General features: G+C 37.1%; 1 protein-coding gene across 1 annotated transcript in view; it reads right to left on the bottom strand.

Annotated features, from left to right (window-relative positions):
• The window catches only part of RGS22 (regulator of G protein signaling 22), a 183,483-nt gene that overhangs the window by 109,988 nt on the left and 53,062 nt on the right, over window positions 1-20,433 (bottom strand). Inside the window, exons 7-11 of the mRNA XM_069081333.1 lie at window positions 16,246-16,366; window positions 13,095-13,695; window positions 11,750-11,911; window positions 8,666-8,840; window positions 4,061-4,203 (exon numbers count right to left, since the gene is read on the bottom strand). Coding sequence (XP_068937434.1) covers window positions 4,061-4,203; window positions 8,666-8,840; window positions 11,750-11,911; window positions 13,095-13,695; window positions 16,246-16,366 — 1,202 coding nt within the window. The remainder of the gene's footprint in view (window positions 1-4,060; window positions 4,204-8,665; window positions 8,841-11,749; window positions 11,912-13,094; window positions 13,696-16,245; window positions 16,367-20,433) is intronic.

Raw genomic sequence — 20,433 nt, 5'->3', positions numbered from 1 at the left:
TCAAGAAGTCTGCTCTAGTGCTACCTTTGACACATACTATTAGTTGTATAACTATGGGCAACTTGCTAGAAAAACTCAGTGACCCTTCTAGCAATCTATATTACTGTACATTACAGATAACTGTAAACTTCTATCAGTGCGGGGAGTTGTTTGTAATAGTCTAGTTGTGAGATGATAAGAGCCTGAGCTAAGCTGATGACAATAGTATAAGGAAAAAGGGGGTGGCTTTGATAAAATTTGTGAAAGAAAAATTAAGAAATGAAGAGAATTTAATTTAAAATGAAATTAAAATTGAAAAATAATCCTAAAGTTTTATAATTTAATGATTGAAAAATAGGAAATTAAGAGGGGAACATGTTTAGGAAAAAAAGATGAATTGTTTTTGATAATGTAATCTATTGGTAATTTTGTTGCTATGAGAACTTCATCCACTTACTCATATTACAAATTGTTTATAATTTATAGTCTTAGAGAATTTCCTGAAGATCAGAGAGATTAGGTGATCATACACCTAGTAAGTATCAGAGGTTGAATATGAACCCAAGTCTTGCTGACACCAAGTAGAACTATATATAACCTAACAATGTATATATATTACCTAACAATGTCTTTTCTATAATAGTACAGTGGAAATTAAAATAGTATTTCATTTTTGCAGTAATAGAAAAAATATAAGTCTGAGGAATTGTAATAATCAATCTTGCTCCTAGAGAACAGAAAATAGCTCTCACTCCTCTCAGCAGAAGTAGGGGGAGAGGCCTATGGGTAAAGGATACTGCATATGTTATTCAAATGGGGTCACTCTATCAGTGGGTTTTTCTTGGTTCTTTTTCTTTAGAAGTGAAAGTTCCATATTGAGAGGGGAGATTAGATTTGGAAATGACCATAATGTAAAACAAAATGAAACAAAAAGTCATTAATAAAACTAATTTTCACTATCAATGATATGATATATCAAACCTTGACTATTACCCAAAATAACTCAAATTTTAAAAAAAGTTTTTTTCAGTTAGGTAAATTGTTTTTAAAATCTCTGCATTTGATTAAAAAAATTACCTTTATGGTTATTTACTAGATTATCCATATTAACAAGCACAAAAACTATAAACATGGGAAATCATTGATTTCTAGTAGGTGGATTTGATAAGCTTTGAGTTTCATTCTTTTCTCTTTTATTTGCTTGGTCTATAATTTGGAAGTATGACATTTAAACTATCAATACAGTATCAGTCCAAGGCAAAAAAATGAAATAAGTGAAGTTTCTGCTTGGCATCTTTGTGGCTCCCATTCGATACCTTGTGATCTGGCTTGTCTCCACCAATATTTTTTCCAAGGTCATTGATGATCCCTTAATTGCTAGATCCAAGGTCTTTTCTTACATCTTAATCTTTCTTGACCTTATTGAAGCATTCAATACTGTTTGACAACTTGCTCCTTCTGACTACTCTCTCCTCCCTGGGTTTTCACAACACTGATCCATCATGGTTCTCTTCCTACCTGTCTGACCAAATGTTTCTTAATCTTCACTTCAGGATCATCATTCATGTTCTACTCCCTGGTTGGGAACACACCCAGCATTCTGATCTAGGCCCTCTCTTCTTTCTCTACATCCTCCATCATATCTGTCTCCTTCTCTCTATGCATTCTCCTACCATATTAGTCCTGGCCCTCATCATCATGTGTCTGAACCACTGCAATAAACAGTCTCCTAATTAGTGTACCTGCCTCCACAGTCTCTCCCTGCTCTAATCCATCTTCCACACAGCTGCCAGACTGATAGATCTAAAGCACAGGTTTGCCCAGCATGTCAACACTCCTCTACTCAAAAATCTCTAGTAACTCTATTTTTTTCTAGGATAAAATACAAACCTTTACTTAGAATTTAAAGCTCTTTGCAACCTGGATCTAATCTATCTTTTCAGGCTGATTATACGTTATTTCCTGTCAAGAACTTTGCAACAATCCAATGGTTTTACTCCTCTCTAAATGTTTCATTTTCCCATTCTCTAGAGACTAGTCAAAATCTCTTCTATTCTCAAATTTCCTACATCTTCACCTCTTCTCAGTGGAAGGCCTCGAAATTTTGCCATAAAATATGTCTCCTCTTCCCTTTTCTTCATTTCCCACCCTCTTGACATTATCTTACAGCATCTCTGCCCTTACTCCAGTCACTGATGAAGAGGTTGCCCTTCTCCCCAAAGAAAACTCCTCTACAAAGGTCATTGATGCCATCTACTTCTCAGTGCTCTAAAGGGATTACTCCCACTGTTAAACCCTATCCCTCCCTCTCTAATCTTCAATTTCTTCTTCATTTACAGAATCCTTCAAATGACTGCTTTCAAATATGGCCATGTTAAAAAAAATCATTTGTCCTTACCATCCTCTCAAAATATGTCTCTTCTCTATTTTATAGCTAAACTCCTAGAAAAAAGCTGTCTCCACTACTTCCTTCCATTTCCTCTCTTTTCACTCGCTTCTCAATCCTTTGCAATATGACTCTGGCTTCTTATCTCATCTCTGAAGTGAAACTTTTCTCTCCAAAGTTAGTGAGGATCTTTTCATTGCTAAACTGATGGTCTTTACCCAGGCTTCAACCTTCTTGTTGTTTCTAGAGCATCTCCCTTATCCTCCTGGATACTCTTTCTTTTCTGGATTTTTAGAACACTGCTTTATCCTGGTTCTTTTTCCTACCCATCTACCTACTCAGTCTCTATTGTTGCTTCATCATGTCTTCTGCTCCCTGACTGTACATGTGTCTCAAGGCTCCAGCCCAGGCCTTCTTTCTGCAGAGTACTCACAGATCTACAAAGCCAGAGGCTTAAATCTTGATCTCCTGGTCCATTATCACCTGCTGCCTATTGGACATTTCACCCAGGTTCATAGCCTTGACTCTTCTCCCTCTCCCCACACCCTCCAATTCCAATCAGTTGCAAGGATATTGTCAACTCTACCTCAACATCATCTCTCACATCTGTCCCCTTCTCTCCTCATCTATCACCTTAACATAGGCCATGATAATGTTTTGCCTGGCCTTAGGTAAAACCTCCTAAATGTTTTTCCTGCTTCTAGTTTTTCCTTTCTCCAATGCATCCTCTGCACAATCATCAGAAAAGTTTTCTTAAGGCCAAGTTCTGACCATATCATTTCACTATTCAAATGTATTCAGTGACTTCTATACTGCCACTAGCATAAAGTAGACACTACTTATCCCAGCTCGTAACAGCCTCTACAACTTGGCTGCCACCTATCTTTTCAACATTATTTATACAACTCTCTTTCACACACTCATCTAAATGTTTAATCTAAACTCAATTAAATTAAAATCAATAAGCACTTATTACTTGCCTGCTTTCTGCCAGACACTGGGGAAACAAAAACAAAAACCAAAATCTCTTCGTTCTAGGCACTTATATTCTGCTAGGGAGAAACAAAACTAAACTACTAACCATTCCCCAAACTCAATGTTCTATCTCCTGCCTCCATGCATTCACATAACTAGAAAGCAAGCTCCTTTAAATCAGGTCCCTTTTTTGGTCTTTGATCCTTAACACTTAAACATAGTACTTTACATGCAGTGCACACTTCATAATTGCTTGTTGAACCTAGCTGAAAATAACAATTCTTAGAAATAAGATTCACTGATGGTGAAGAATAGGCAAAGGGCAAAGTTAAGAAAAAGTTAGATAACAGGAAATAAAACAAAACAATGTCGTTACTATTTAATGCCTTATTAAGAGCAAGATTCTCTGAGAGTTCTTAGGGACTTTAGTAAGACATAGTACTCAAGAATTCAAAAGGACTCTCCGTTTGACATTAGTGATCTCTGGACCTACCCCTCAAGAATATACACTCACCTGCAGAATTCCTAAGAAGTTGGAATATTTACTCCTGAAACACAAGAAAGCACATCAAACTCCTCTCAATTAATTCTCAGTTTCTATTGAAAATGAAAATCCTTCAAACAAATTTAATTTGTGGATAATGGAAACACACCTGTTTCCATTCCAATAGAGTCTGGGTGGTAAAACAGAACAGTGACTTCCTTTGTAATGGTACCCACCTCTTCCCAGTGAGATCCTGCTCCAGTGTTTCATCAGGAACCTTGATCTTCACTGATTTTTTAGTTGCTGAGCCTGCTCTTTCAGATTTCTTGGCAGATTTCCTTGCAGATTTCAAAGACCGTGGTTGGATGAAATCCTCCTTCTAAAAAGTGACAGGACGATGGATGATGTGAAAGAATATATAGAAGAAAATATCTCTGCTTTGAACCCTAGTCCTCAGATTTATATTAGATTACTTGAGGACCCACATATATATCATCACCTACTCCACATCCTTGCATCAACATAGTTAAAGGCTTTTCTCTATCCATACCTAGTGGAGAGCTAATCCACAGAAGCACATCAGTAATGGGGTTGGAGTAGAGGAAGGCCAAAGTGTGAGTTGCATGTACATCCTTCCTTCCAAAATATTCAACATTACATAGAATGCTCTTCTTCTCTGAGAACTTGCAAGTTTAAAAATAAAATTGCCTTAGACTCTTAGACCAGAGGAGAAAACCTGAACATTTTTCAGGGCATTGAAAGATCATTTCTTCTCTCTTTGGATAACTCTTCTTATAATGTAAGCAGCTAAAGAACAAAAACACCATCGGCTCTATGTTTGTTTTTTTTTGGGGGGGGGTTGTTCTTTGGGGTTTTTTTTTGCTTTTTGGAGGGGGGGAGGCAGGGCAATTGGGGTTAAGTGACTTGCCCAAGGTCACATAGCTAGTAAGTGGTTAAGTGTCTGAGGCCATATTTGAACTCAGGTCCTCCTGACTCCAGGGCCAGTGCTCTATTAACTGCGCCACGTAGCCGCCCCATCTGCTGTATGTTTTATATACAATGTGATGTACTACATAATAGTCATACTTAACAAGTGCTTCTAGATTTTAAAACTGTATAAAGAAAATAATTATTTGAGGATATTTTAGTTTAACCTCCTGGAAGGTCAAAGACTACAAATGTTTTAACAACCATGATCATCACAGTCACTAAGTAACATAAATGTTATTTTATAACTGTGGAATAAAATGTTGTTTGTGTCTAATACAGTAATGCCTTAGTCATCTAGTACTGCTAAAAAATGAACTGTATCACATAACTGGATTTTCTAGATAATCTAAAATGAAAAAAATATATAATCCTCTGTTAATGATGAAGTAGATTTAGAAAGCTGAGATATGAGGTTTTGATTCATTCCTGAAAATATAAATCGGCAACTCACTTAACTCTATAATAAAATAATATATAATAATATCACTTATAAAGAGATTTAAGGCTTACAAAGAGCTTTATAAATATTATGTCATTTTATCTTCATAATAACTTTGGGAGGAAGGTTCTATATAACCATTTTGCAGATGATGAAATTGAGACAAACAGAGGTTAAGTAATGCAGATTTCAAGGGTCACACAGCTAGTAAATGTCTGAGACCAGTTGCAAGCTCAGATCTTCCTGACTCCAGGCTCACTAATCAAAATTAGTTAAAAACAAACAAACAAAAAACAAGAAGAAACAACAACAATAATGACAAAAAGATATAGTTTACAATTTAAAAAAGATTCAGTCCTGGATTAATTAAACAAGTTGTTGAAGATCAAAAACGGAACATGGACAACAGAAATGACTTCAACATCAACTATTGGTTTATTCAGAAGTTAAAAAAATGCAAATGTTTCCTCAACAAGGAAACGAAAGAACTCAAGAAGCATCTTAGTCAGCAAGCATAAGACTTATTTGACAAATGGAGAGTAATGGTTGACAAAGGTTAGGGTATAAACCAAGTTTCCAAATCTTAAGAAGAAGGATGATGGATGATAACCAAAAGTAACATCTCATAAAACAGAGAGGAGCAATAGAGGATAAAACTTGTATAAAGAAACCTTCACAAGATGTCTAACTAAGCAAAGTTATCACAAGGACTTTCATTGATGACAGTGGAAGGAAAACAAAAAAACTGAAGGAAAATGGAAAAGATTTGCAAAAACCATTTCAAAAGCTTTTCACTATCAAAGATAATGGATTGACTATGTTTGGACCCTAACATCACAGGCTCTGAAGTGCTTATAGAGGAGAAAGAAGTAACACTAAAAAGAAGAAAGACAGCTAGAAGTCTGAGGCCAGGAGTGGTGCTCTGTGAAGTTTGTATTCAGTCAAAAGGCCACACTTGAAAACCTAGAGGAACACATGTGGCATCGAAGCCACAGATTCCCCTGGGTTAAATGGTCTTCAACAAAGCCAGCACAGGTGAACAAACCGAGTCTTCCAGTGATACTAAAGAGAAACCACAGATAAGTGTAACCAATAAGGCTCCAGAGATACCAAAAGCAGAGGGTCCCCTTGAGAAAGAGTAGAACCATGCAGAAAATATCAGACCAGGACACACAAGATCCAGGGGTTCTAAACTCTCTAGCACTCTGTTCTGTGATGCCCTAGAGGGCCCATATAGATCCAGTGCTCTGAACTTCAAAGTTATAGGAAGGAAGGCTTAATCCCAGAAGAGTCATAGAAAGACTAAGCAAAAGCTACCACCCTACCCAAAAGCTCCAAAGCACAAAAGGGTCAGAACCTGGTCCAGAGGGGGAAAAATCAGAAACTAAAACAAGAGAGATAAGTAAATAAAAGAAAACACTAAGCAGCATAAAAATTATGCTTCTAAAGATACCCCCCCAAGACATAAGTAATTATATCAGTTGCAGACAAAGATTCAAAGGAAAAATAGATTTTTTTTCATGAGAAAAATCAAAGAAATAAAAAAATGAAATAAAAGCTCTGGAAGAATTTTAAGAAGAATAAAGAGCTTAGAAGAAAAATGATAAGCCTTATCCAAGTAAAGGAGACATTGATAAATGGGGAAAAAAAGAAACAGAAATCAATGACTATATGAGGCAGCAAGAAATATTAAAACAAAACAAATGAAAAAATAGAAGACAATATAAGTTATTTGATATAAAAAACAATTAACATGGAAAACAGGTCAAGGAAAAAGAGTTTAAGAATTATTATGCTACTTAAAAATCATGTCTTGAAAAAAGGGGACTGAACACTGTATTTTTTAATGAAATACCTAAATCATAAACAAAAACTACCAAGTTCTATTAGAACCAGAGGGAAAAGTGAAAATAGAAGGAATCCACTAATCATCTCCCTGAAGGGAACCACCAAAGGAAAAGTCATAGCTAAAATTCAGAGAGAAGCAGTTCAAATACCAAAGAACCACACCTTCAGGATTACACACAACCTGGAAGCTTATACTAAAAACCATAGGAGACTTTGGATATAATATTACAAAAGGCGAAAGAGATAGACCTGAAATTGGGTTGAGGAGATAAGAACAAGGGAATGATCAGTGGAAGGCCAAGAATGGGGTTTGAACAATGGCACCTAAGTATTCAGAATCACAGGACTGGGGAAGGAATGATAGGATAGGAGCATTTAATTAATTAATTAATCAAATTAATCATTGAGGAATGAGTTCAGGTAGACTATTGTTTTCCATGAAGGTTTAGCCAGAGGGTAAGAGTTGTCCCAAGGTGTCAGGCAACTGTAACAGTTGTTACAGTAACAAGTGTAACAGAAAAGGGAGAAAGAGGTAGGATGTGCAGAGTTGTCCAGGTCAGGGAAAGGCAACCCCTATAGAGCAGGGCTGAAGCAAGTACCTACATTTAATCAAAAAGGTAAGGTATGGTAGTGCAATGGTAAGGGAATTTGAAGATCTTTCCTGCCCCTTGATAGGCTTAAGTGAATTTGAGGACCATCCCTGATTTGAAAATATACTCTGCCCTTAATGGGCTGAATGTGATCACATATGGTGGGAGCCTGTGGTGGAAGGCTTGTTTTTCAGGAATGCCCACACCTTGTTACTTTGTTATTAGGCAGTGGGTCATGAGGGTCGTGACACTCTCTGACCCTGGAGAAGGCTATATATACCCTGATGTGAGGTTTTGCTTTGGGGCTCACTTTGGGAAGAGTTATATGACTTGGCCAGATGAGACTTTGGGTAGCTATTGAGCCCCTCGGCTTTGAAAACCCAGATGCTGGTGCTTCTCTCTCTGGGAACTAACTAGGTATGTGTGTAATGGTCAGACACCTGAAAGTCCTGTCTGCTGGTCTGACTCTCTGTATTTTTTGTCTGCTTGTAACTTCTGTTTGTATTCTCTGAAGTTCAGGGTGCTGATTTTTCCCCCTGAACTAGGAAAATGACATATGTTTGATAAAAGTAAGATTGTTAACCCTTTTTGAGTTGCTTTCCTTTAGAAAAGCAGATAGAAGAACCTGTGTTAGCAGACATTCTGAGTATGCTAGGGTGCTTGCTACTACAGGTAGACAGGACAAAATTCAAGGCAGAAGGAAAAGGACTGACACTGGAAGCAAGGTTCCAACCATCCTTGAAACTAAGGAAGAGATACATGCCTAATTTTATATTCACAAATAATTATAAACACAAAAAAGAAAGATTCCATTTTAAAATGTGGCACTGCATTTCATTTTCTTTTTTCTGAATTATTTCAAAATACACATTATTAAATGATTTTATGGTTAAACTTGATGAAGACATATATATAAACCAAACATGGATATTTATCACAAACTTCACAATAATGAACTCAACAGTCCAACCTACCTTTAACGTAGGAATCTGTGGCATGCAAGATTTAGGTCTTAGTGGTAAAAGAGTCACTATTTGTGGGAAAGGATCAATATCTTTCCTTGGTTGTTTTTGGCGGGAATGCCAGAATTTCAACTCAGCACTGGCATTTTTAATTTCATATTTATGGGTCACACAGAATCTAGGTCCCCTGTTGGGAGAAATACAACTTGAAGAAGGTCTTGATAAAAAGTCTCCTCATATCTTTGGTTATAAAAACATTTTCAAAAGTCTAAAAAATTTGCAATGTACCAATATGGCCCCAACTACCAGAATCATACCATACCCCTTATTTTCTAAGATGTAACATGTACAGTGAAAAAAAGCAAAGGATTTGGGGTCAGAGGTCTTGAGTTCAAATCCCAGCACTGTCATTTATCACCTGAATGGTCTCGGGCAAGTCATTTTATCTATTAAGTCCTTAGTTTACTTGTCTTTAAAATGGAGGGGGTAGATGTGATGATTTCTCAGGTTTTTTTCAGCCTTGAGGATCTGTGATCCATTTCTAGCATCCCCACCTTTTTCTTACTGCTCATCATCATAAATAAGGTAAATAGAAAACACTAGAAGATCACCAAAAGAATAGAATTTAGTATAAGACAAATCTTCCTTTACTCCATAAATAAATAAATGATAATATCTCCCGTGGCTGCTCTCTGAGACTTCATTGTTTCTCTAGAAACTCATCTTTCTTCAAGAGCACATCAATTCTGAAAACAAACCTCCATAGTACCATTTGCCTCTGGTTGGAGGGGGGGATGGCTCCCTCTATCTTATTGGAGTGGACAGAGGGTGGACATTGGAGAGCTATTCCCAGATCCTCCAGTTAAGGAAAGACCCAGGGCAGTCATCTCAGAATTTTCCACCCACCTGCAGGACTTCATAATGCCCCACCCATCACGGTAACCCACCTTTTTAGCTTCTTTTTATGTGTGGTCTTCCCCTATTAGATTGTGAGCTCCTTGAGAACAGGGATTCTCCTTTGCCTTTCTTGGCATCCTCAGCACAGTGCCTGGCACATAGTAGGTGCTTAATAAATGTTTACTGGCTGGCTGACTACTGAAATTAATAAATAAATGAAAAAGCATGTATTAAGTGCTATGTGCCAAGAGGCACTGGGGATACAAATACAAAATTGAAAATAGTTCCTTCCCTCAAGGAACTTACATTCTAACAGGGGGAGATAAGACAGATAGGAGAGTGGTAGCCAGGGAACAATATTTTAGTTTGGAAAATTACAAATGATGAATGCAGCCATAGAGTAGAGTTATACGCCTTTTTCCAGTAGCAATGGCATTACTGCTTATGGTTCAATTTCGATTCTAGAACTTGAAAGCAAAGTGGGATGATGGAACTAGAAAAGAATCAGTCATCTGAACATCTGTACTGGTTCAGAGTTGTCAACATCCTATTACAAAACAGCAGAGGCCAGTTACTTTGGAATTCTTTGTCACTAATCCAGAAAGGTAATAATGCATGTTTACCCAATATCTGTATGTCAAATCACAGAGTGTGTAATTGTATGTGAAAGATGAGTTAGCACACAATTCACATAAAGAGTTCAAATTCTTTAGCTTGGCATTTAAACTGCTCTACAACCTGCTATCACACTACAATTCCAACCTGACCTTATACTACTGTCTCATGCTTTCCTACCCCAGTCTCTATTCACATTGTTCCCTGTGGTATTTGATGAATTCACAGAATCGAAGACTTGAGAAATACCTCAGAGGCCATACAGTCCAACCCAAGCCTGAACAAGAATATCCCTTGTATAGAGAGCAAGAGGGTTAGCTAGTCTTTCCTTAAAATTTTCAGGTAATAGGGAGCCCAATGACTCCTAAAGCAGCCCATTCCAGTTTGGGATAGTTTTAATTCTTTGGAAATTTTTCATTAAATCAAGACTAAATTAGCTTTTCTGGGGCTTTCACACACTACTGTTAGTTTTGCCCTCTGGACTCTGGGAGAACAAGTCTAACCCCTATATGAAAGTACTTTAAACCCTGTCACATCTCTGTACAATAGTCCTATAATATATACCTCCTCCTAAAGTTTCTCTTTCCAATCAATCAAAAAGCCCTTATTTAGTTCTAGAAAATGGGGACACCAAAAAAATTAAAAGTCTTTTCTCAAGGAACTTATATTCTATCTGTGGAGACAACATATACATATACATAAAATGATTCTAAACAGAAAATATACAAAATGCAAAGTAGTTAATGGGGTAGAGCATTAGCAGGTTAAAGGATTTATAAAAACCCCTGTAAAAGATGTAGAAGTTAGTGTTTGAATTGTTGTCTCGAGGGAAGTGAGGCAGAAGTGAAGGACGAATATGTTACAGTCAAAGAAATAGAAATGGGAGGTGGAGTAATAGATAGGAATAGGTAGAAAGGAGGAATAGATAGAGAAATGAATAGAAAGAAGCATAGTGGCTGGACCATAGTATGATTAAAGGGAAGTAGTGTATAATGATGCTAGAAAGATAGGTGGGAGCCAAGTTGTAAATGGCTTTAAAAATGAAACAGAAGAATTTCTATCTTACCCTATTTGAACAGGCAAAGTGACATGATCACATCTGCACTTAAGGAAATTCATGTTAGCAGTTATGTGGAAGATGGGAGAAAAGAAAGTTTGAGTGTTTCTGAATTGGTTTGTAATAAGCTAGAACAATTGAAAGGATGTTTTAGAATAGGATGGGCAGGAAGATATATTAAGGCCACAGTAATTGAAGGGGCAGAAAGAGTAAATAGGTCAGATTCAAAGAGACAGTAGTCACTGAGTTAGGAAGGATGCTGTATGGTTTCTGGTCTACTCTGTGGTCTCAAGTATGGTAAAAACCCAAGGTATCTAAGCAAGGTGCTCTTTTATAACATTTTGAAAGTTTTTAAAATTGGAGGTTTGGGGAAAAATATGACTTATTCAGGAGAAAGTCTCAATGATGCAATGAGATTTTACCATTTCAAATTTCTGTAATTCCTGTGTCTGCTAAAAGCAATTTTCTTACACAGTCTAAAAAAGAGAATTAAATAATTTTATAATTCAAGCTTCAATTCTCCCTACCAATACTGGAGTAAGGGTTTCACAACTTCAGCCTGAATGCATCTCAGATGTGGTTCATTCCAATAAGATCCATCTATTAGATTAAGCTTTAATAAGACTTCTGGAGTGAGATAACACTCCCCACTACTCACTAGATAGCATTTTCTCATCTTCTCAAGGTGTCTAGAATAAGAGGAAACGCACAAAATATACATTACCATCAAGATTAGTGAAAAATCCATAATTTACAAACCTCCATAAATTTAGAAATCACATTAAAATCAAAATTTTATTTCAGGGGTCCCAATCTTTTGTAAGAACTTTTTAAAAAATTCTTGGAAACCTTAATATAATGAGATTGGAGAAAGTTCTGACAATTAAGTTCCTGAACAATTAAGAGGAAAAGGACTATGAAGGGCACTTCTAGAAATGTCCCTTCCATGTTAGAAATGCTTAGAGGCCTAGAGTAGGGATTTTTCATGATCCACAAGTAAGCACTTTGGAGCCATTGTTATATCATTGTTAATTCCGTGTAATAATTAGCTCTGTAACCTGTATACAAAAAAAAAAATCAGTGGAAGAGCATAGCAAATGTAAACGTGCTCAGGCATGTTTGAAATTCCTATTTCAATAGGAATTAAAGTCTAATGAATCTTCCCACTCCAAAGGGAGTTATTAGAAGTTTGGTTAAGACTAGAGCTCCCTCAATCAGATGCAATCTAGCAAGATGCTTCATATCTCATTAGTTCAATACCATAGAGCTAGCACATGAAAGACTTTAAGTCCATTTAAAACTATACCAAGCTTCCCAAGAGACCACTACAAGGACCAGAGAGACATGCAGGCACTTGTTGAGACATCATAGCTTTTATTCCCAGTTACCATGGTAATCTTTAACAGCACATGAAAAATATCTACAACCTAGTGTGGACAGTAATCTCCTCAAGACTACTGTAAAGACTATTAGAGAGAGGAGTTCTCATGTTGGCCAAAACAATGATTGTCATCGTGGACAAGGTATTTGCCTCTCTGAGGGTGTTTCCTCACTTACAAAAGAAGGAAAGCAAAACCTTGGCCACAGGTATGTTATAAGGATAAAAATAACAAATGTGAAAGTATTTTGAGCTCTCATGGGAAAATATTTTACAAATTCAGTGAATTATTTTTTATTATCTGTTGACTATGAAGATCAGAAGACGAAAGAAAGCTAATATTAATAATAATCATAATTTTGATTTTTAATAATAATAATTTCCTCCCAGAGCACCAATTACTTTAGAGTCAAAAAGATTTATTGAAGTAGTGGTAAAACAACACAAATGCACATTTTTATCTAAAAATGATAATTTAATAAAAGGAAAAATACCTCTGACGTCTTCCAGCATCCCTAAGAACTTTTAATCTTTCAATATCCATCCAGAGCCACCGATATCTCTCCCCTAGTGTACCTTTTATAAACTTCTTAAATCTTTCAAACTCTTTCCTGGTGCCAATGTCATATGTCTTATGGGAAATACACCAATCAGCTCTGGTCTCTGATCCAATGCTTTCAGTTCTTGAACATAAACTCACTAGCTCTAAGTTCTCATCAAAATCTTTCTGTTTTATTTCAGCAGAAAAATCTGATATTTTCTTTTCAACTTCCTCGTTCTTCTCTTGAATTAACACTTGTGCAACATTATTGAAGTTTATGACATCTTCACTGTCTCTAAATGGTCGTTGATAAAATTTTGCCGTTGCTGATGTAATAATAAAGTCTATATAAGCAGTTACAAAGCCTTCAAGTGTTGGGAAAAATACTTTCAAATCCTTAATGGTCTCCTGTTTTCTTTCTAAATAAATTCTCAAAAGAGCATGAGAAGGAGTGTCTCTAACAGATATAGATCCTTCTTGATTCAAAACTTCTAATGATGATCCAGGAGTGCCACTTGAATCTTTCTTCATAGGTTCATAAAAAATATCATCACCTTTTGGATTAAATCATTAATCATTAAAAAGACTATTAGGTCAAACTGTTGTATTACATACATAATATGGAGAGGTTTTCATATAATTCCTTAAGAACCTTTAAACTTATGTAGCTTGGGTTGTTGTAGACATGACAGAAACAATATATTAAAATGTTGATATACCATATTAATGTTTTTGACAACTATTTCATAGAACTAAACTTAATATACCCCTTTAACCCCTGTCATATCCTATGACAAATGAAAAGTAGCTCAGACAGAAAACAAAGTAAATTGTGTCCAATGGATTTCAGAATTTAAGTCCACATATGACCATTTCATAATGTAAAGGGCGGTGTGGTATAATGGGAAAAGCATTGGTTCTGGAGGTAGACGAAATGAGTTCAAAATCTTTTTTTAATTACTTACTTCTTATGTAATATTGGGCAAGTAATTTAACCTCTCTGGGCATCAATTTGTTCATCTGTAAAATGAGGAGGCTGGGACAAGTAGCCTTTCCTATGACAAGCTAAGGGAAGAAAATTTAACCACCTTTACCAGAAAAATGAAATTTTTTTTATAACCTTTACAACCTAAGTTATTAAAGTTAAAACTTTTTTTTAAAGCAATTGGGGTTAAGTAACTTGCTCAAGGTTACACAGCCAGTTATTTCTGGGTGTGGTGCTGAGTATCTGAGCCTGGATTCAATCCCCAGGTCATCCCAACACTGGGGCCGGTGCTCTTACTCGCTGAGCCACCTGGCCGCCCCTAAAACTTTTTAATAACATAGGACCTGTCTACAAACTCTCTATATAGGTCAATAGATCTGTGAGCTCATCAACATGGTTTCTCTTTCCAAGAATGCCAATTACAACCTAAGCATTTACATCTTGTGCAATAGTTCTTGTCCACATCTTCCAATAAAGCCTTTGCTAGGGGTCCCATCAGAATGTAAAAGACCTTCTTTTAGATTCATGGATACCATGAATACCAATATAGCAAACAAGCTCTCCATTAGCTGTCCCTCATTCTCACTTCATGAGTGGCCCCCTCTTCTAAATATATAAGCATGTCATTTTCCCCCAAATTCTTTCAAATCCTATATTTGTTACCAGAATCATCCTCCTATCTCTCCTTCCTTCCTCTTACAAAGCAGTAAAAGATATATTACTTATTGTATTCCACACAATATATTCAATTGCTTTCAGAAATACCCAAATAAGATAAAGCATCATTCATGTCCTGCCCAATTCCACTTAGAATTCAACACATTTTAGTCAAAATGAACTGGAAACATTTAATTTTTATCTTTACTGAAAATGATTGAGTTCAGTCCTCAACACCATGTTAGGAGAATGCTATTTTATAAACCCATTGGAGGTATAGCTTCCTCATCTTAACACAGAAGGAAAATGTTGACTCAAGTTCTATTACTACCATTACTAAACTACTAAAACCAAAGACAAACTTAAAATTATAGCACTGAAGAAAGTTATGGTAAGGAGTAACATTGATACTTCTGCTTCCCTTTCACCTTTCAATAAACAATTATTAAGTGCTTACTACATGGAAACCCCAGAAATATAGATTGAAAGATAGATAGATAGATGATAGATAGAAAACTGTCCCTGACTAGTTTCCATGCCCACCATCCCTTCATATTTCTAAATTCTTGGGCTTAAATAATAGAGAAACCTTGTTTATCCAAGAATCACAGCAGCTAGCAGACTGAATTCATAAAATCATGTATCTCATGAACTAGAAGAACCAGTTTTCCTTTAAACTAGGTGTAAGAGTTGTAGGGCAAAGAATCCAAAAGGGAATAAACAGTACTAGACAGCTGTGGGTACAGACTACATTTCTTCAGGGGAATTAAGATAAAAATGGTACGGTCAATGGCTGAGCTCTGCCTGTATTCCTATTTCTGGACGTGCACCTTAACAATACTGCACTTTTCTCTCCATGACAGTTGTCTTACCCTCAAGACCAAGGTTCTTAATCTTTTTTTGCATCATGGATCCCCCTTTGGAAGTCTAATGAAGCCTATGGAACTCTTCTTAGAATGTTTTTAATGCATAAAAAAATTATATTGAAATAATATATTATTTAAAAAGTTCATGGGTCCAAGATTAGTGATCCCTTTCTCTAGAAGCTTTCCCCAGTGGATATTTGTCCAGCCACCTGAAAGTCTCACCTTAAGAGTAAAGATTGTTTGATTTAGAAGATAAAGAAATATGTTATGGGGCAGCTAGGCAGCGCAGTGAATAGATCATCGGCCTTGGAGTCAGGAGGACCTGAGTTCAAATCCAGTCTCAGACACTTAACACTTACTAGCCATGTAATCTTGGGCAAGTCACTCAACCCCAATTGCTCTGCCGCTCCCCCTCCAAAAAAGCAAAAAAACAAAAACAAACCAAAAAAAATATGTTATAATAATTTGGAGAGAAAAAAACCTCTCCCAACAAAATCACAAAATGTCATACTGTAACAATAGAACAATAGTTCAGATTAAAGAATAGCTCAAACTTCACTCTTCTCGTTGTTTTGAAATCTGCCACTTCTGCTTACCTTCAAAGGCTTTCTCTTGAATCCTAGGGCTGGTCAAACAAGTAGGTGATGAGAAAGTTGTCACTGTGTGCTGGCTTTGTTTTGCCATTGTAAACCATTCCTGTGTCTGAGTAATAGTAGCCTAGAAAGTAGAAAGCACATAAGTTTAATATATTATTCTTTCTTTCACATATGGGCTAGTGTAGCTACCAAAGAAGGCAAAATCTTAAGAGTTGGAAAGGACCTTAAGAAATCACCAAACCCAATCCCTGTATGAATCACGAATTCCCACAATGAAATCACAGACAAGGAACACCCTACTTTTATCTGAAGGCCTCGTGTGTGTGTGTGTGTGTGTGTGTGTGTGTGTGTGTGTGAAAATAAATGTATGGAAAGTAATTAAATATAAGGTTTGGGTGAGTGAGGGAGGATTAAGAAAGGCTAAATACAGAAGACAGTGCTTGAGCAGTATCTCAAATAAGCATCCAGGGCCACCTCTAGTCATCCTGATCTATATCTTGCCACTGGGCCCAGATGACTCCAGAGGAGAAAGTTTGAGGTCAGTGATTTTTCACAACCCTCCTTCACTTCAATCCAATTCACTTGCATATCATGGCATCGCCTCCCTGACATCATGGTCCTCTTTGAGAATGAAGCACAAACAACAACAATAACAACAAATGAAGAGAGAAATTCTAGGCAGATGGGAGGGCAAGTGCAAAGGCACGACACAAACGAGAGATGCAATATTTGTGTGAAGATCAGAACAGATGCTAATTTGGCTAGAATATAGGATACAAAGTAATACTCAATTAGGCAGAAAAAATAGATTAGGGTATGATCATATAAGACTTTAAAAGCTAAACAAAAGAGTTCATATATTATCCTAAAGATAGCCATTATAGGTGTTTGAGTAATCACTACTATGTTAAGGAAAATTATTTTGGCAGCAATCTGTAGGACTAGAGTAGGGAGAGACTTGAGACAGGGAGACCAATTAGGAGCCTGTTGCAATAATATAGGTGAGAAGTGACAAGGCCCTCAACTGAGGAGGTAGCTGTGTGAGTGAAGGGGTCAGGTCTGAGACAGCAGGACCCCCATGCTCTTTGGTCAGAGTTGACAGTTGGTGGCTCTTTGGTTGATTTTATTTTATTTTTCGGAGTTGATAGTTGGTGTGTAGCCTCTGTAAACTTTGGCATTTTCAGGGTTAACAAAGAGATGTTGTTGAAGTTAGAAATGACAATATTTGGCAACTGAACAGATATTGGAGGTAAGGACGAATGAGGAATCCAGAGTAATGTTGAGGTTACAAACCGAGGAGACTAGAAGGATGGTGACATTTTCATAATGAAGTCAATTTGGGACATGTCAATCCTAAAATTATGCATCTAGTTTGAAACATCTAACAGAGAATTTGTGATGTGGGACGCTAGGGATGGATCTGGAAGTCATCTGCAGAGAGATGATAGTTAAACCCACAGGAGTTGAAGAAGTTACTGAAAGAGTTTCCAATGATTTTTTAATTGCCTGAGATGAAAGTGTTTTCTTATTCCTCTTCTCACATGACCTCTCTGAAGCATTTGACACAATTGGAACACCTTCTGTAGAGTTTTGTGACACTGCTCTCTGTTGGTGTTCCTCTTAACTTATCTAACTTGCCCTCTGTTTCCTTTGCTGACTCTTTATATATAGACATAGATAGATAATATATAGATATAGACATACATGTAATTCTTGCTAACTCAAGGCACACCCCAAAGTATGGCCCTGGGTCTTTTTCTGTTTTCGCTTCCCAGTCTCTCTGTTGGCAACCTCATCGGTTCCTATGGGTTTGATTATCATCTCTATGCATCCGTTTCCAGCCTCTCTCCTGACCCGTCAGATTGCCTGACAGACATTTGAAACTGGCTGTCTCACATATTTAATGTATCCAAAATAGAACTCATTATCTTTATCCCACAACTCACCCTGCCCCCCTTTACCAAATGTCCCTATTTCTGTTGAAGAACTGCTATCTTTTCAGACATCTAGGTTTACAACCTTGACTTGTGTTAACCTCATCTTGGCTTACCATAGTCCTCTTCTCCCTAACTCCTGCCTTTATACTAGGTCCTTCAAACTCCCTAAACTCCCAGTTCTTCAGCCTCCTTAAATCCCAGGACCTACTCCTTCACTGCATCTCAGTCACACATAGTGATGATCACATAATAAGTCTTGCCATTACTCATAAATGTGCCACTTCCTTAATTGGAAACTTTGGCATTCCCTTATCTGAATACAACCTCCTTTCATTCTCCCTTTTTCCTGTGTTTCACCACTCCTAAACTTGTTTTTCTACTGTCATTGACACCTCCAATTCCTCTACTCCTCAATACTGTCCCAGCTCACCCCTGCTCTGACTTCACTTACCTCACCCTCTGACTTCAACCCAACAGTAAAGCCATTTCAACTCTACACAGAATATAGGAATGATAACTTGAGAGAACACATACGAATACTTTTCAGTTGAGTAAGATTGTAGGTAGCAAGGAAGAAACCGGTAGATAAGAGAAATTAAAGACTTGGAGAAAGGGAATGACCTAGTGTATCAGCAAGCACCCTAGCACACCCAGTATAGCCTACTAGCATAGGTTCTTTGATCTACTTTTAAAGGAAAGACTGTGCAAAAAGGGTTCAACAATCTTTTTTTAAATTACTTTCACTAGTTTAGGGGAAAGGTCAGCACCCTGAACATGGAGAAAATACAAACAGAGAAAATACAGGCAGAGAAATCAGCACAAAGATCAACAGACAAGGCTCCAGCTGTCTGAGTATAGCAATATTGCTATACACTTTACATATATCACTGCATCGAGGGAGCAGACAGCTGAGCAGTCAGGGGTTCTGAACATATGACTACTCAGAGTCTCGACCAGGAAATCAAAAGATCCTTCTCATGAGTTAACTTCCAAAGCAAAATGCCAACCTCCCAGAATATATAACAAACCCTTGGTCCCTGATTAGCTCAGAGTCAGAAGGCATGAAACTTCCTTGACTGAGCACAGGTGTGAATTATCAGGGTTCAAAGGCGATTAATCCTTCAGATGTTTACAATTTAGCCTGAGCCTGGGAAACTGAACTCCAACAAGAAGAACTAAAAATCCCATCTTGTTTGTTCTTATACCTAGGGTGGGGGATGGGAACCAATCTGCTGGAATGAGTGAGATCAATGACACATGTAGAGGGGTTGCCCTTAACAACTCGACCTCAAATATGGAGCAAATGAGAAGGAGGAAAGAGTCAGAGATGATGTCAGTGGGTTTTGAGATATAGTGAAGGGGAAAAGCCACTCATGGCAAATAGCTTCTTTTTTGTCGTTTTATATTTTCTTATAAACTTAACATGAACATTTCAGTATTACAAAGAACACAAAAGTGTCATGAATATAAAACTGTCATCTTGTTACATAATTTGTTTTTATGTGTATGTTAAATTGAGTGCATTGTGACAAAACATTATTCTATCATCTTCTCAACAATCTTCTATGTTGTTAGTATTTCACTGATGCTCTTTTCCCCCCAGTTCTCTTTTTGTATAATTTTATTACCCACAACACCTTTTCCTTGTTGGTTTCATTTCCCTTGTTGGTCTCACTTTCAGTAACGTCCAATTTTTCATGACCCCCTTTGGGGTTTTCTTGGCAAAGTTACTAGAGTGGTTTGTCATTTCCTTCTCTAGCTCATTTTACAGATGAGGAAACTAAGGTAAACAGGGTTAAGTGACTTACCCAGGTTCACACAGCTAGAAAGTGTCCAAGTCCACATTTGAACTCAAGATGAGTCTAGGCACAGCACTCTATCTACTGTACCACCTAGCTACCACTATCTGCCACTAGCTCCCTTCCCTGCCACCCATAAAAAAGAAAATATAGTCAGGCAAAACAAATCAATACATTAACTATTCTCTGAAAATGCTGGTCTCATTCTACATAGTCCGGAGGTCAGAAAACCACAGCCTATAGGCCAAATCTAACCCATGGTCTCCTTTAGTACAGAGCTAAGAATTGTTTTTACATTTTTAAATACAATAAAACTTTATTTAGTGGGGCAGCTAGGTGGCACAGTAAATAGAGCACCAGCCCTAGAGTCAGGAGGACCTGAGTTCAAATCCGGCCTCAAACACTTAACACACACACACACACACACACACACACACACACACACACACACA

Source organism: Petaurus breviceps, unplaced genomic scaffold, assembly GCF_028583685.1.
Source record: "Petaurus breviceps papuanus isolate PSGF00001 unplaced genomic scaffold, PetGlider_PUasm1.0 98, whole genome shotgun sequence".
NCBI classification, from domain to species: domain Eukaryota; kingdom Metazoa; phylum Chordata; class Mammalia; order Diprotodontia; family Petauridae; genus Petaurus; species Petaurus breviceps.
This window is presented reverse-complemented; position numbering and strand designations above follow the sequence as displayed.